A 13,987-nucleotide genomic window follows, 5' to 3' on the forward strand; every position below is an offset into this window, starting at 1 on the left:
CGGAATAATATGAGCCCGCGTGCAGTTTGTAAGAAAATCAGCGTTCACCTGCGCGAAGGCAAAAGGACCGTTGGAAAACAACTTTTATAAATCGTAAAATATGGAGGTTTTATACGATTGTTTATCAAGGTTTTAAAGGAAAATCTATCATGGAACAACAGTGTTTTCATTTCTGATAAAGTGGTTTACAAATACAAGGATCTTGTGGCTAATTGGTGGAGAAAAAGCGCGCCAAATATCAAATATGGCTATGATTGAAACCGTTCGCCAACGGCAAAAGAACTCCGTCGATTTTGCATCTTGCTACGATAATCTCTGCGCTTTGCAGAACTCTTGTCCTCTTGGATCAATCACTGCGAATTTAGACGAACATACTATTGATTGCAATGCCGATCGAATTCGTCACTCCGACTGGACTCCCATCTTAAACGCGCTGAAGATTAACAAGACTTTGAAAACCATTTCTTTCAGGAGTTATTGGCAGCAGACTTTATATCCGGATGGAGGTACGCTTTATTTAACTGTTTTCTTTATTAAACTTTTATTCAGTGCTACAAGAGGTTAATACATATATTTATATAAAACTGTTACTGACAGTGCAGAGGCAACAGAGCTACAGTATCAGCACCCACCCACCCCACCCCCCCCCCCCTTCTGTGATACCCTTGCATCAACTCCCTGGGACAATAATAATAAGATAAAAATAATAGACCTAGCTACATGTACATGTATGTATTAGGGTGCATTTTATGTACATGTTGGTTACACCAAATGACTTAATGTCTTTGGTGTCACATGTGGGTTTTAAATCATGTGGTGTACTGGCATACAGACGTCATTCTTTGGTTTCTACGTACTGATGCAGCACTGATTAAAAGAAGGTGCCTGGCATTAGCTTGCAATGAATACCTTGGCCACTTGTTGGAGAATGTTGTAACCTTGGTTTATATGTATCCAGGGACATCGCTAAGGGCCGGCTGAAATTTCACATGAAAACAAAGACTTCGGTAAACGTTTAGAGCTGTCAAGGCCAGAAAAGCCAGCTGGGCTTGTTGATGAGCTGGCTTAGTGTTTTCTTAGCTACATCCCTGTATGCCTTCACACTATAGGGAGTACCCCCCCCCCCCCACTTTCAGGAATGCACCCTGGCCCCTTGTTCTAATGCCCCAAGTGAAGCTAAAGGAAATTAAAAAGAAAGGCCTCACTTCCTGTGTTCGTTAAACTGCTTATACTAGCTCAAAGTTGCATACTCTTGAGTAGATTTTTAGACAAAAATGTACAGCAAGTAGTCCATGAGCCATAATTGAACATGTAAAAAATCAGTACAGAGTAGATGGACTCAAAAGGGTTGGCCAGGAAATATGAAGACATGACTCTTAATGTTTATAGCAACCTGACATTGACAGAGCTTTTGTTAAATCTTCCATTTTTCCAGAAGTATCTGAGCAGCGTTTGCAGGCATTGAGGAAGAAAGCTCCTCCAATCCGCAGCAAGGATGTCACATATAGAGTCTGCAGGTACAATAATTTAATGTACTATTCTGTTACAATGTACTATTCTGCACACTATATAGTACTAATGTACCATTCTGGTTGCTCTGCTTTTCCCTTTTGCCAACATACCAATCAACTAATGTAGAAGATCAGACTAGTGGTACACAAATATTGTTAGAAATGAGTTTTTCATGTACATGTAAGGAAACATTGTCAGGTGCAGATTGGGGGGGGGGGGGTGAACAAAAATATGCCCACTACATGTAGTTTATTTTCTTCAAAATGGCTGGTTTGAAACTTCAAGGCTAGTTAACCTGTGTCAAAGGCAATCTATGTGATATTATAATCAATAACTGACTCACAAAGTGCATTTAATATATAATTCTTTTGTTTTTGAGGTATTGTAACCAAATAACTATATTTAATATGTTCTTTATTAACTAAGAAAAAATGTTTCTGTTATGATTTTGCAGGACTATCAAAGAATGTCTAAGTGTCACTGAAAACTTGAATTCTATAACTTTTCAAGGAATTCCTCTTAGAGAACGAGACCTGACTTGCTTAGCAAAGGTACTAAGCCTCACTTTTTTGTAAATTAAAAAAAAAATGATATTGCCTATTGTAATAAATTATTTGTATGTTTTTTCAAACCATACTTTCAAAATGATATAAAGTGAGTGTGTATTTATTAAAAATATTAAACATGATTCCAGTCCGTCTGCGCTCTCGTTTTTTTTGCCCCCGTATTTTTAAAGAAAATTTTTTTTTTTTTTTTTTTAAAAAAAAAAAAAAAATTATAAAAAATGGGGAAAAAAAATTTCGTGTTAAAAAAAAAAAAAAAAAAAAAAAAAAAACCTTAACAGCCAACGATTTGAATGAATTAATTATATATTTTTTTGTTCTTGTAGGGTATCTCTAAGAACAAAACACTACAGCATTTGTCTCTAGAATTCTGCCAAATTGGAGATAGTGGTGTTGAAAGTACGTATTTGAAACACTCAAACTGTGCAAGCCATAAACTGACTGCTCATTTTGAAAGGCAATTTTCTTCTTGTATATGTTGTGGTTTATATTTATTTTTTTTTTATATTTTTTATCTTTTTTTTTTTTTTTTTTTTTTTTTTTTTTTTTTTTTTTTACAATTTTTAAAAATAAATTTTTTTAAAATTTTTTAAAAAAAAAAAAAATATATTTCTGTTGCTTGAGATTCAATAACTGCACAAGTATGACTTTTTTTGTTTTTGTTTTTTTTAGTTTTTATTTTGTTAATATATATATTTTTTTGCAGTTCTCTGTAATGCCATAAAAAATAACACGTCAGTGATAACAGTGAACTTCTCTGGCTGCAGTTTAACCTGGAGAGGAGCTGATACCCTGGCTAAAGTTATAAGGGTAAGCAACATTCCTTGTACTTTGATCAAGACTGGCTTTTAACTAGTGACTGATTGAAGCATATGCCGTAAGCACATTAGCCTTATGCTCGCCTATTTATAAGTGCTTACTGTAGTCAAAGTGCAAATTTATTGCTCCTCACATGTGGGACTTAAGTTTAAAAATTTTTGAAATACAAATGACACAGTCAACCTTGAGAGGCTAAACATGTCAATTAGCTAGTCAGATCCTAAGGGTGTCAGCTGGTTCGTTTATATAGTTCATAATGGTATAATGACAAAGATTTGCAAATGCAAAAAAAAAACTCACATTGATGTTTCATGTCACTAGACAGTGTGAAAAATGTTTAAGGCCATCCCCTTTTCTTTTTTGCTTATCGTCGTATGTGTTTTCTGATTTTGGGTCAGTCGGTTGGAATTAAAGAAAAAAAAAACAAAAAAAAGTGGATAAGGAGTCTGGAACTAGGAGGCCTGGTACCTCAGCATAATATCCGTGGAGCCTGGAAACAAGAAGGCATGGTTGCAAAGTCAACATGGTGGCAATGGAGGAAGGAAAAATCGATGTCGTGGTTAAACTCAAACGAGAACAGAGTAAAAAGGATGAACCATTATTTAAAATAATGTGTCATTGCCTTCATTAATAAGGCAATAACAATTTTTTTTTGAAAATGCGAAAATCTGGGTCGGCCGGACGACGCTAAACAGAAAAAAAGGGGATGGCCTCAATCTAACCACATTGCAAAAACCTTAAGTTTATTGCTGCAATTAAGCATAACAACGTCTACATGTACAAGGAAAAGTGAATGATCTTTTCTTTACATCATTATGTTCAATCATGTTATGTCATTATGGAATAAAACTAACTGTATTGCATAACCCTGTTGTACATTTAGCATCAAGCCACCAGACGCCACAGCGTAGCTTGGCAAGACAGTCTTCGTTATCGCCGTCCAGATCTCGACAGGATGCCAGGACTTCGTAGAATAACAATTTGTAAAAACCCACTGATTAACGATCATGGAGCTGAACTGATAGCAGAAGCGCTAAAAGATGATCTTTGGGTGAAAGGTAAGTTTAATATTTCATCCTCTTCCGTTCTCTTGAGCTTACAACTTAGTTTACATTGTTACTATCCTACTAAAAATTTAATGTTCTATCCAACTATTTACAAACTTTCCTCAGCTTCATGTATCATCTCTCCTCGCCAAGTGACCAATACCCCTGGAGCTTATCCTGGTTTCGATAGCATTAAAGCCGGCTGGGAATATTTCTTCTCCCCCCCCCCCCCTGGATAGGATGCTAGTCCATCGCAGGGTACCCCCCCCCCCCCCAGCATTATTTTGTCGGTATCCATTTATACACCTGGGTTGATAGAGGCACAGTGATTATAAAGTGTCTTTCCCAAGAATGCAACACAGTGACCCCAATGCAGCTAGGGCTCGAACCCAAACCATTTGATCGGCAGTCTGACACACTTACCCAACCCTCCAAGTTTATTTTTTCCTAAGTGGCCTTTTCCCTCTTTCTTTTTTCCTTAAATTTTTTTTATTATACCTTTTATTTTTTTTTTTTTTTTCCCGTGGCGCTTTTTTTTTTCCTCAAAATTTTCCCCCAGGGCAAAAAAAATGTAACTAACCATTAGGCCACCACCGCCTCCCATTTTCTTGTAGATGGCCAAATACAAATTGGAGCTGCTAAGATTTCGAATATGACATCACGCTTCAATATAAATTCAGTTGTCAGGAATAATGTATAATTTTTCTTTTTTTTTTTTTCTCTTGTAGCTTTAGATATGCAACAATGTGGGATTTCAACTGTAGGAGCAATGGCCTTCCAGCCTGTCTTAAAGTTTAACACCACTATCTATGTATTGGACCTCAGATTAAACCCTTTGATTGGTGAGTGTAACAGAGGGATTTACAATAATTTAAATGAAGTAGGTTTTATTTGAGCATCATAAAAGTAACATCAAATCAATTACAATGGGAAATAGCAAGAATGTATTCCAAACAACACAGAAAAACAATGAGAAACATTGTCCGATAACAGTCATCGGACATTGGCCGACCAAAATTCCAAGTGTGGTCCGACATGACATAGTGGACAATTTTTTGACCGTAAATCATTTTACAGCAACAACGAATAAAAATAAGTAACAGAAGTGCAAAGAGATTGCTAGGAAAATGATAGCTCAGTAATTTTAAGGAAATAAAACTCAACCTTTTGTTTTTGCTAATGTCCAACCACAATTTTGTTTTGTCTTACCATCTTAGTAGGACCTATGTCCTTTCAAGTGAAAAGAATTATTTGCAGCCCTGTTAAAATCAGTAGTGTATTAAAATGATAAGTAGATTTGTTCATTCCTTGAAGTGCTTGAAACATTGTCACAATTTTACCCTTCCCTTTTTCTAACCCATATTATTTTGTATAGAACGAGAAGTGTTTGGATCATTAATGGAACAGCTGATGATTAACACTGGAGAAAGTGAATTGGAAGTAAGTCAAAATCACTCCTGTTGTTGTTGTTGTGTTGTTGTTTTAAGTTGCTGTCGCCCATAGTAACTGTTACATAGTACAATATACATGTCTACACCTTCTGCAGGTCTTTAATTTTAACAAGAAGCTTAAAAAGGGTGTGGCCTGGCTGGCCGTTCAGATGCCAGGGTTTCAATCAACCATCAAACCGTAAACAGCTGACAATCAATCTGTTTAATTTCTAGGACAGTTAGCGATAAAATGTTTATCATGTTTTCAAAGAATGTTCTGTTACAGTATTAGCAAGTTACATCTATTTTTCAATGTTATTTTGGTTTACGAGATTTAAATTTCAAATATTTGCATTTCATAGTGAAGGGGGGGGGGGGGGGCTTTTCTTTCATGTTGGAGTTCAGTTGATTTTATGTCACCGGTTACTTTGGCCACAGCAATCAGCTTGTAAGAAACAAACTAGGCTTGTCACAGCCGCCTACGTCAAAACATTTTGAAATCCCTGGTTTACCCCATTTTCCAAATGGTGGATTTTACTGCATAGTGCTCACTGCCCACCTGCACCTAACCGTTCTGATTGGTTGCTACATGCACACAAAATAACATGTTGCCAAGCAACAACCAATCAGAGACACTACATGGATCTCTGAAGAGTTACGTCATCAGTATGGAATTTTGTAAGCGTAAAGCCGAACTTCAGACGTTTCTGATGGGAAATTTAAACTCGTAAAGACTTAAGCCCTGGCCAAATGGTAGCGCAAGTGGACGCAAGTAATCGCAAGTTGAACTTGCATACAGACTTGCGTAGGCTGGCCAAACGGACACACTAGCTCACTCGCTAGTGCACCCAAGTTTAAAAAAATCTCGATTTGGTAAGTGCAGAATGCAATATGGAACAATTGAAAGTATGATGTTTTATATATGTTCGTGTTTATTTGCTTTATTTTACTTTCGGAAAAACTGTTCACAGGCTACTTGTATTCTTTCCCAGGTGTTCCTTACGCTAATCTTTGCAAACGTATCACGACACTTTTGTTCGTTTGTAACAAAATACTTTTGTCTTCCTTGAAAATGCGATAACATGAAACTTTTGTTTTTTGTTTGTTTTACGGCGGCATCGATGACATTTGTTTAATTTAATTAAGTTACGGTTTAGACTGCACGAAAGACGATTCTCAAAAACTAAAGAAACAAATCTAATCAAAAAACATATTTTTCGACAGGTTTTTTAAAACGCAGTACAGCTAGGATATTTGTTTCCTGGTTATCAGGTGTTCACGCCGAAAATCCCGGTGCAAGTTTTTGCATACCTAATTACGAAAGCGATGTGAAAGTCTCAAAATCTAATTTAATTAATTTGCGGTTTTTACTTGGCGCCAAGAAGTCTGCAGGAAGCCTACCGCAAACACGCAATACAAGCGATGTTCATGATAGTTCCAGAAAACAACGTAGACTAATCTGCGCATGCGTTTGGTGTAAATTACGTTGAGTAGTACCACAAGGAGAGCAAAGGGTTTTCTGAAACAAATATATACGTTTGAGATCTTCATATGAAAGTAACGTAGATGTGCTCCAGGTTTTACCTAGGGGTACGGTCAGGTGCTCCCCACCCCCACCCCCTTCACAAGAAATAATTAATTAATTGATATTAATTAATTAATTGACTATTAAAGTTTACACCATAGCGCTTTAGGGGTTTAGCGGACGACAGCCCCAACAAACCATCACAATAGTGCATTCTGCACTAAAAAGCAATTTCAACGGTACTGTGCGCGCTGCAATTCAGTACTTGAAAAAAAAAGAAAACAGCAAGATATGCGTTGACTTTCGTTGGGTGGCCAAACGGTGAAAAACTTGCGTTGACTTGCGTGCAAATTTGATCTCGACCATAGTGAACGCAAGTACACGCAAGTCCTGGCCAAACGGAGACGCAAGTGGACGTCCGTTGAAAACTTGCGTCTCCGTTTGGCCAGGCCTTCAGTGAAAAGTCTGTTTTGCTCAGGCTTGCTATTCAAATGTAAAATCTTTTAATTTATAATTGTTATTGTATGTTATGTTGTAGTATCCTTGGTTAGTAATTCGAGAGCCCAAACCAGGACGAATAAGACCTCAAAAACGAAAAAGCACATCTACAAACCAAGGACAGCGCGGAGGAAGGTGAGGTTCTGTAAATTTAGGACAGGAATTACCATCATCGTCCGTCAGGCCTTAAAACAGGAAAACGCATCTTGAAAAATTTAGCCTAAATTCTCCTCGATCTTATACGCAGCCATATCTTTGCTCCTTTTTTTAAATTTGTCATTACATTTTGGCGTTTTTCTGTCTTATTTTTCGGTTTCCATCAATTCTCAGCAGGAAATTTTATATGTCGCAGAAAAGTTTTTTTTTAATAATATTTCTTTCTATTGTGAGGTTCCAAAAAAATGACAATAAAGTGACCATATGTGTTATTTGTTGCCTGTGAACTTAGAATGGTTTTGACTATTCATATCAAACGGTACGCGAACTTCCCTGGAGTAAACAGAAGTTTCTAATGATTGAACTGGAAACTATGCCCATCACCGGCTGAAGGGATGGACATACGGGGGGTGGGGTGGGGGCTATTTTCGGATGGAAATTTGCGTTTCTTGATACTTACTAATAGATTGAATTTTTTTAGTGCATACAAGAATAAGACAAGGTAACTCTAAACATAACGATATAAAAACTCAAACAATTTTTTTTTGGCTTGTAAAGAGGTGGCGTTTCCAAGAATGCTTCTGTTCTAACAAAGAAGTCTTCTGGTGGATTTATTCCTTGGAGGACAGCCGCCAGAGTGGGAAAGAACAGGTAAGTTCATAGTCTAACCACTGTGGTGAGTGATCGTGAAAGTTCTACGGTCCCAGCTTGTAGTGAAAAGCTCGTAAGAAATTCTGAATACAGTAAATGTAGGCTTAAGCCCTGGCCAAACGCAAGTGGACCCAAGTTTTCAACTTGCGTCCACTTGCGTTTCCGTTTGGCCAGGACTTGCGTTGACTTGCGTTCACTCTGGTCAAGATCAAATTTGCACGCAAATCAACGCGAGATTTTCACCGTTTGGTCACCCAACGCAAGTCAACGCAAGTCTTTCTTTTTACATCCACTTTAAGTACTAAATTGCAGCGCGCGCAATTGCATTGTAATGGCTTTTTAGACAACTTGCGTGCACTTGCGAGAAAACTTGTGAGTCCGTTGGCTAGCCAACGCAAGTCTGTACGAAAGTTCAACAAGCGATTACTTGCGTCAACGTGCATTATCGTTTGGCCAGGGCTAAAAAGTGGACAGGCATAGCTCGCTGCAGCAAAAAAAATGTCGGCGAGACGTGGGGCGAAGGGGCCTTTTTTCAGGGACATGTTGCAGTGACATGTTACAGGGACAAATCACAACATGTACTCACACAGGAAAATGTAAGAGGGACGTGTTGCAGTAAAACGTCCCATTGTGCCACAATGCGACAGCGCCCGCATGTTAAGGAAGGGACTAAGGAAAAACAAGGAACTAAGGAAAAACAAGGACTGCTCATAATCTGCAAATAGCTTCTGGTAAATACACGGTTGTAAACCGCGTATGTTGACTTATTTTCTTATATCTTTCTCTTTTTTTTTCAGACATAAACTCGGAAGGCAAGGTGCACAGGACGGTTTGTCAGTCAAAAAGAAGAAGGTTAGTGTTCCTGTGACACACGGTCCAAAACTTGTTAGGAAACAAATGTTACAACTGTTGTGTGACAATAGTTGAAAGGAAAAGACTATGCATTCACTACTTAATAATTGGACTTCGAGCTCGAGTTTCTATAGGATAGGAGAACAGTCTCCGAGGCGCAGCCGAGTTGACTATCGCTCATAGAGTACGACTAAAGTCCCTGAAAAGGTCAAGTTAAGGTGCTGATACAGAAATAGACGTGTTGTTAAGACATGTTGCAGCGACATGTAGCGGGCACAAAATCACAACGTATACTGTACTCACACAAGATGTACCAGGAACTTGTTGCAGTGACACTAGTTGCCCTAGCTTTCAAAGGTTCAAACTTGCATGTGGTAGTCTAATTGTTTCAGTAGACACTATAAAGGAGATAAGTCCAAACACTACAATTTTAGGAGTTTTTTTTAAGCCAAAGCTCAAGAAAAACTTTAAAAGACAGAAGTGGTAGGCCTAATTGAGAACATACTCCCTTGTTGAATAGACGGAACTAGACTACATTTGTAAGGTTCGATGTAGCAATGACACGCAAAGTTAAGGCAAGGCTCGGTTGTTTTTCAATTTGTCTGACTCAATGTTTTGATTATACCTTGTAATAACTTCAGGTAAAGAGTAAACCTCGTGCTACAAGTTCACCGTTAGTAAGTGAAGAAGATGAACGAACTTCGAACCGTACAAGTACTACAGGTGAAACAGCAATCTTTTCTTTGAGTGTAATAAAAGATGATTTGCTGAGTTGCTGAAGTGGTAAGAGCCATACCACTGAAATTTAGCCATTAATGTTCTGTGTGTTTCTTTGTATTTCAGAGTCTTCCGTTGACAATCGTGAAAAGTTGAAAGACATGGCGGTAAGTTTTCTTGCGATGCGTGTCGTGTCAAATTTAGCCCGTTCTTCAAAACTGTACTCTTTGATGTATTATTCGTTCGTTCGCTCGTCCGTCCGTCCGTCCGTCCCGTCAGTCGGTCGGTCGGTTTCTCACTTTCTCGCTCGTTCGTTCGTTCGGTCGCTCGCTCGCTTGCACGTTCATTCTTATTTTTGCGGGCGTTATTAACTGCGGGTGAAGCAACAACGAGAACTCAATCCAAAAGGCCGTTTCAAACTGAATCCTAGCACGAACCTTTTCAAATGAAGATGAGTTTTGGAACAGACAAAAATCTACTCAAAAATGTCCTATTGACGCGTCTAGCTCTATGGCCCAATCACAGCCAATGCAAATAACTCTATGAACCAATCACAACTCGCAGCTCAAACATGCAACGTGTATCAAGCACGGAAAATAGCAACCGGGCCAAGCGGAAAACATGCAATGTGTGTCAAGCGCGGGAAAACGTGTATACGCCAAGTCATGTGGTTTTGATTGGTTGAAAAAGCAGCAGTTTTGCTCTTATTGGCTAGTAGAGCACGTCTCGTGAAATTTTGAACTACAGTTAAGTAGTTACAGATCTAAGCAAACTCAAAACTAAATCAGTCACTCGAAAATCGCTCTAGTTATGGCGGACATTTTCTAACTTTTTTCATTCTGACATTGTTACGTTTCAGGTAGAGATGGAGCTTCTTAAACGTCGTCTTGAAGAGGAGAGTCGAGCACGGGCTACTGCTGATTCAAGAATACTCGAAGTAGGTGATGCTACTAAGTTTGTCGGGGGGGGTGGGGTAGCACTGTTACTTCGAAAAAATCAGCGGGGACCTCCTAAGTTTTTCAAAACTTGAGTTCCCGAAGATTCCTTAAGATTAGAACGTAATAATTATTCTATTACTATTACTAATATTACGTGATTTTATGTTTCTATAGATGTACGTAATAGAGTTATGTAGTTGTTTAATAAAAACAAAACCCGTTGTCGTTTTATTCCTTTTATTACATTTTAGTTGCAAGTCGAAAATAGAAGGCTACAGCAGGAAATACGGCTTTTGAAGACTAAACAAACAGTAAGTTTGTCTTGTCGTTATTAATTGTGAATTTCTAACGGTGTATTTGTAAGGGAAAAATTCCGCGTTTTCCTAAATAAAGATAAGTAATATATACCGTAAAACCTCGGTTATAAGCCCCCCCCCCCCCCCCCCCCTGCCCATCTACCTGGAAACAAAAAATCCGATTATAAAACAACCAACCCCCCCCCCCCCCCCCCCTTCCCACCCTCTGCTGGATGGTAGTACTGAACAGGGCCAAATGTTACTTTACTATGCGTTTTTAACTTAAAAACGTATTTCGATCAACACTCCCGTGGCTCGTTTCGAAACATTTTTTTTATTCCGCTTGTAAGCCCTCCCGGATATAAGCCCCTCCGCTTATAAGCCCACACAAAACCCCTTACGAAGTTGTATAAGTCCAGGGCTTATAACCGGAATTTTACGGTATGCTAATTAAGACCGGGTATCCAAACCTCCGTCATGGTTATGATTTTGTTTGTTTTAACTTGATGAATTATTTATGATTGCAATAAGGGCTAATAAACCTCGTGAGCTATAACTTTGTTGTTTGTTTGCTTAGCACTTAGTACTCGTTTTTGTTTTTGTTTTTGTCTATGCCTGTAACTTTATTTATTTTTTTTTATTTATTTATTTTTATTTATTTATTTATTTATTCATTTTTTATGCAGCTACCACAACCAGCAGTTCGCCCCAATCCGTTTAACGGCATGTTACTGAATGCCGCGTTTGATCAACAAAAGAATGGAGGTATGTCTTACAGCATTAAAGTTTCCTTTGTCTCAGACTGTGTCTTGTTTTCTTGGTAGAAGAAAGATTTGCCGTTAGGGAAGGGTATTAGATAAGTGGAGGAAAAGATGAAGAGATTAGAGCTCCGTCCTCAGTATGGAATGTTTCGGGTTAAATCTTAGAAGTCTCACGAAGAAACTGTGTCACGGATTTTAGTCAAATTTAGACATAAGAAAATGGCCATCAAACTGAGCACAATATAAAAATAACCTCTTAAAACAGTGAAGGAACATTTCAATAACACAGCAAATACAAAAGAAGGTACGGAAAGCCAAAAATTGAACTGAGAAGACTGAAACAGATGGCGAAATGGGTTTTTGAAAAAAAAAAAACTGTTAGGCTAAATGGTTTTCAAAGTTAATGTCATTGTTTCAATACATCCTGTTATACAGGTATCTCCCTGTTTCAATACATCCTGTTATACAGGTATCTCCCTGTTTCAATACATCCTGTTATACAGGTATCTCCCTGGTCACGGCCCTGTTTAGATCAGTCCCTGATTGTTCAAAGGATGGATAGCGCAATTCACTAAAAAAATTTCTCTCAGTAGATAGCATAGTCTGTTTTTGAACACTTATCCCACTGGATCAATATTTTTGTTCTGTTTCATCGTCAATAAAATTACTCGTCAGCTCGTAGTCGCAATGTACACATCGCGGACCATCCCACTGGATTGCGTTATCCACTATTTGGAAAACCGGTCCCAGAAGTGTTAGAAACACGATGCTCAAAGCTGTTTTGATTTTTTTTTTGTAGGAGCGAAAACGATTCTTGAAGATGATCGTGTACTAGAAAGCATAGAGGCGTCTTTCAGGCAGTTTCATGGTTTCTTAGATCTGTTGAAAGGATCCAAGTAAGTAAAGAATGTTAACCTTTTTTATCATGATTTGATTCAGACTGTAACGCAATGAAACGAAACGTTTGGTCGCAACCTAACAAATCACGGCTGTTAGCGAATCCTAGACCAGAAGACTAGGATCTTGTAGCGTTTTGAAAAAGCTCCACTGCCTATACCCCCCCCCCCCCCCACCCAAATCTTGGTAATATTCATACCTGTTCACTAACGAAACTCAGAGACTCAACGGATGGTGCACAATGCAACGCCGCCAATCAATAGCCGATTCCCTCATAGCGCGCCTGCAGGGAATCACGGTAGTTTTATTCATCAAACCATGCGCGAGATTCCGCAGCGTGTATCGTTGCTGAGTCTCGCGCATGGTTTGATGAATACAACTACCGTGATTCCCTGCAGGCGCGCGCTATAGAGGGAATCGGCTATTGACAGTACAGTGGTTTTCACATTCACATCCCCGTATCATCAGAGCATTTTACGCATAAAACAGAAAATTAGCGATGAAGCAGCTTCTTACCATCCTCACAAACGAAAAATCTGAAGAGACTGATTATGTTAGAGCAGTGTTTCTCCTAAATATCGACATAAACACGTCACCTGGTTTGCGAGCGATTTTTTAAAAAACCTCCAGGCGTTCGACACGTCTTTTGGAACTTGCGTCTACTTGCTTCTCCAGGACTTGCGTGCACTTGCGTTCACTTTGGTCGAGACTGATCAAATTTGCACGCAAGTCAATGCAAGTTTTGCTGTTTACTTCAAGTACTGAATTGCAGCGCGCGCAGTAGCATTGAAATTGCTTTTTTGATAACTTGCATGCACTTGCGAGTCCGTTTGGCCAGCAAACGCAAGTCTGTACGCAAATTCAACTTGCGATTACTTGCGTCCACTTGCGTTACCGTTTGGCCAGGGCTTTACATAAATTTCAAGTTTGCATAATGACTGGCGTTTCTGTCTTTCAAGGTTCAGCGATCTCGCGCATGTTCTTGGCGAGAACAGCCGCTTATCTGAGCCGGATAAGGGTCTTTCTCCCATCACAGAAGAGTCATCTGGAACAGCGAGATGACGATTGGTTGGTTACTGACAGTGAAGACCAAGGAAGCCAATTAAATGCATCAACAAGTGTTCTTTTAATTTATCTGACATCTGACAATTTATGCAAGATTTAGACTGTTTACAGTCCCCTATTTTTCCGTGAAGTCGTGGAGATCGATCGTTGAGTCCGACGGGCCGCCATCTTGGTTCATGAACGGGAGCGAAATCTGGGGAGAGTGCCAAATCTGCTCCCCCACACCCCGCTATAAACACACCACTTCCCCTACCCACGGGG

The 13,987-nt window shown here is 38.9% G+C and overlaps 1 protein-coding gene and 1 long non-coding RNA gene across 2 annotated transcripts; one reads left to right on the forward strand and one right to left on the reverse strand.

The window, feature by feature from the left end:
* The first annotated feature begins 53 nt into the window (after positions 1 to 53).
* On the forward strand, positions 54 to 13,944 carry LOC144639234 (centrosomal protein of 78 kDa-like). The gene is made up of 18 exons (XM_078498522.1): positions 54 to 506; positions 1,436 to 1,517; positions 1,967 to 2,063; positions 2,402 to 2,474; positions 2,782 to 2,885; positions 3,778 to 3,952; positions 4,669 to 4,782; positions 5,316 to 5,380; positions 7,434 to 7,528; positions 8,108 to 8,200; positions 8,998 to 9,052; positions 9,694 to 9,775; positions 9,896 to 9,936; positions 10,629 to 10,706; positions 10,959 to 11,018; positions 11,690 to 11,768; positions 12,564 to 12,660; positions 13,621 to 13,944. Exons 1-18 carry the CDS (start codon positions 245 to 247, stop codon positions 13,721 to 13,723), a joined length of 1,755 nt encoding a protein of 584 aa, XP_078354648.1. The 5' UTR covers positions 54 to 244; the 3' UTR covers positions 13,724 to 13,944.
* On the reverse strand, positions 6,278 to 7,125 carry LOC144639291 (uncharacterized). Its single transcript, XR_013568112.1, has 2 exons — positions 7,052 to 7,125; positions 6,278 to 6,990 (listed from the first exon to the last, which is right to left on the reverse strand). It is a non-coding gene; the product is annotated as an uncharacterized LOC144639291 (long non-coding RNA).
* Positions 13,945 to 13,987: the final 43 nt, after the last annotated feature.

The sequence above is a fragment of the Oculina patagonica genome, chromosome 14 (assembly GCF_052425735.1).
Source record: "Oculina patagonica isolate OP01 chromosome 14, crgOcupat, whole genome shotgun sequence".
Classification (NCBI taxonomy): domain Eukaryota; kingdom Metazoa; phylum Cnidaria; class Anthozoa; order Scleractinia; family Oculinidae; genus Oculina; species Oculina patagonica.

Excerpts from the sequence above, each read along its gene's own strand:
- LOC144639234 (XM_078498522.1), top strand. The coding sequence starts at position 245 with ATGGCTATGATTGAAACCGTTCGCCAACGGCAAAAGAACTCCGTCGAT. Across the intron at positions 1,518-1,966 it reads GTCACATATAGAGTCTGCAG|GACTATCAAAGAATGTCTAA; the intron begins GTACAATAATTT and ends ATGATTTTGCAG. Across the intron at positions 2,475-2,781 it reads TGGAGATAGTGGTGTTGAAA|TTCTCTGTAATGCCATAAAA; the intron begins GTACGTATTTGA and ends ATTTTTTTGCAG.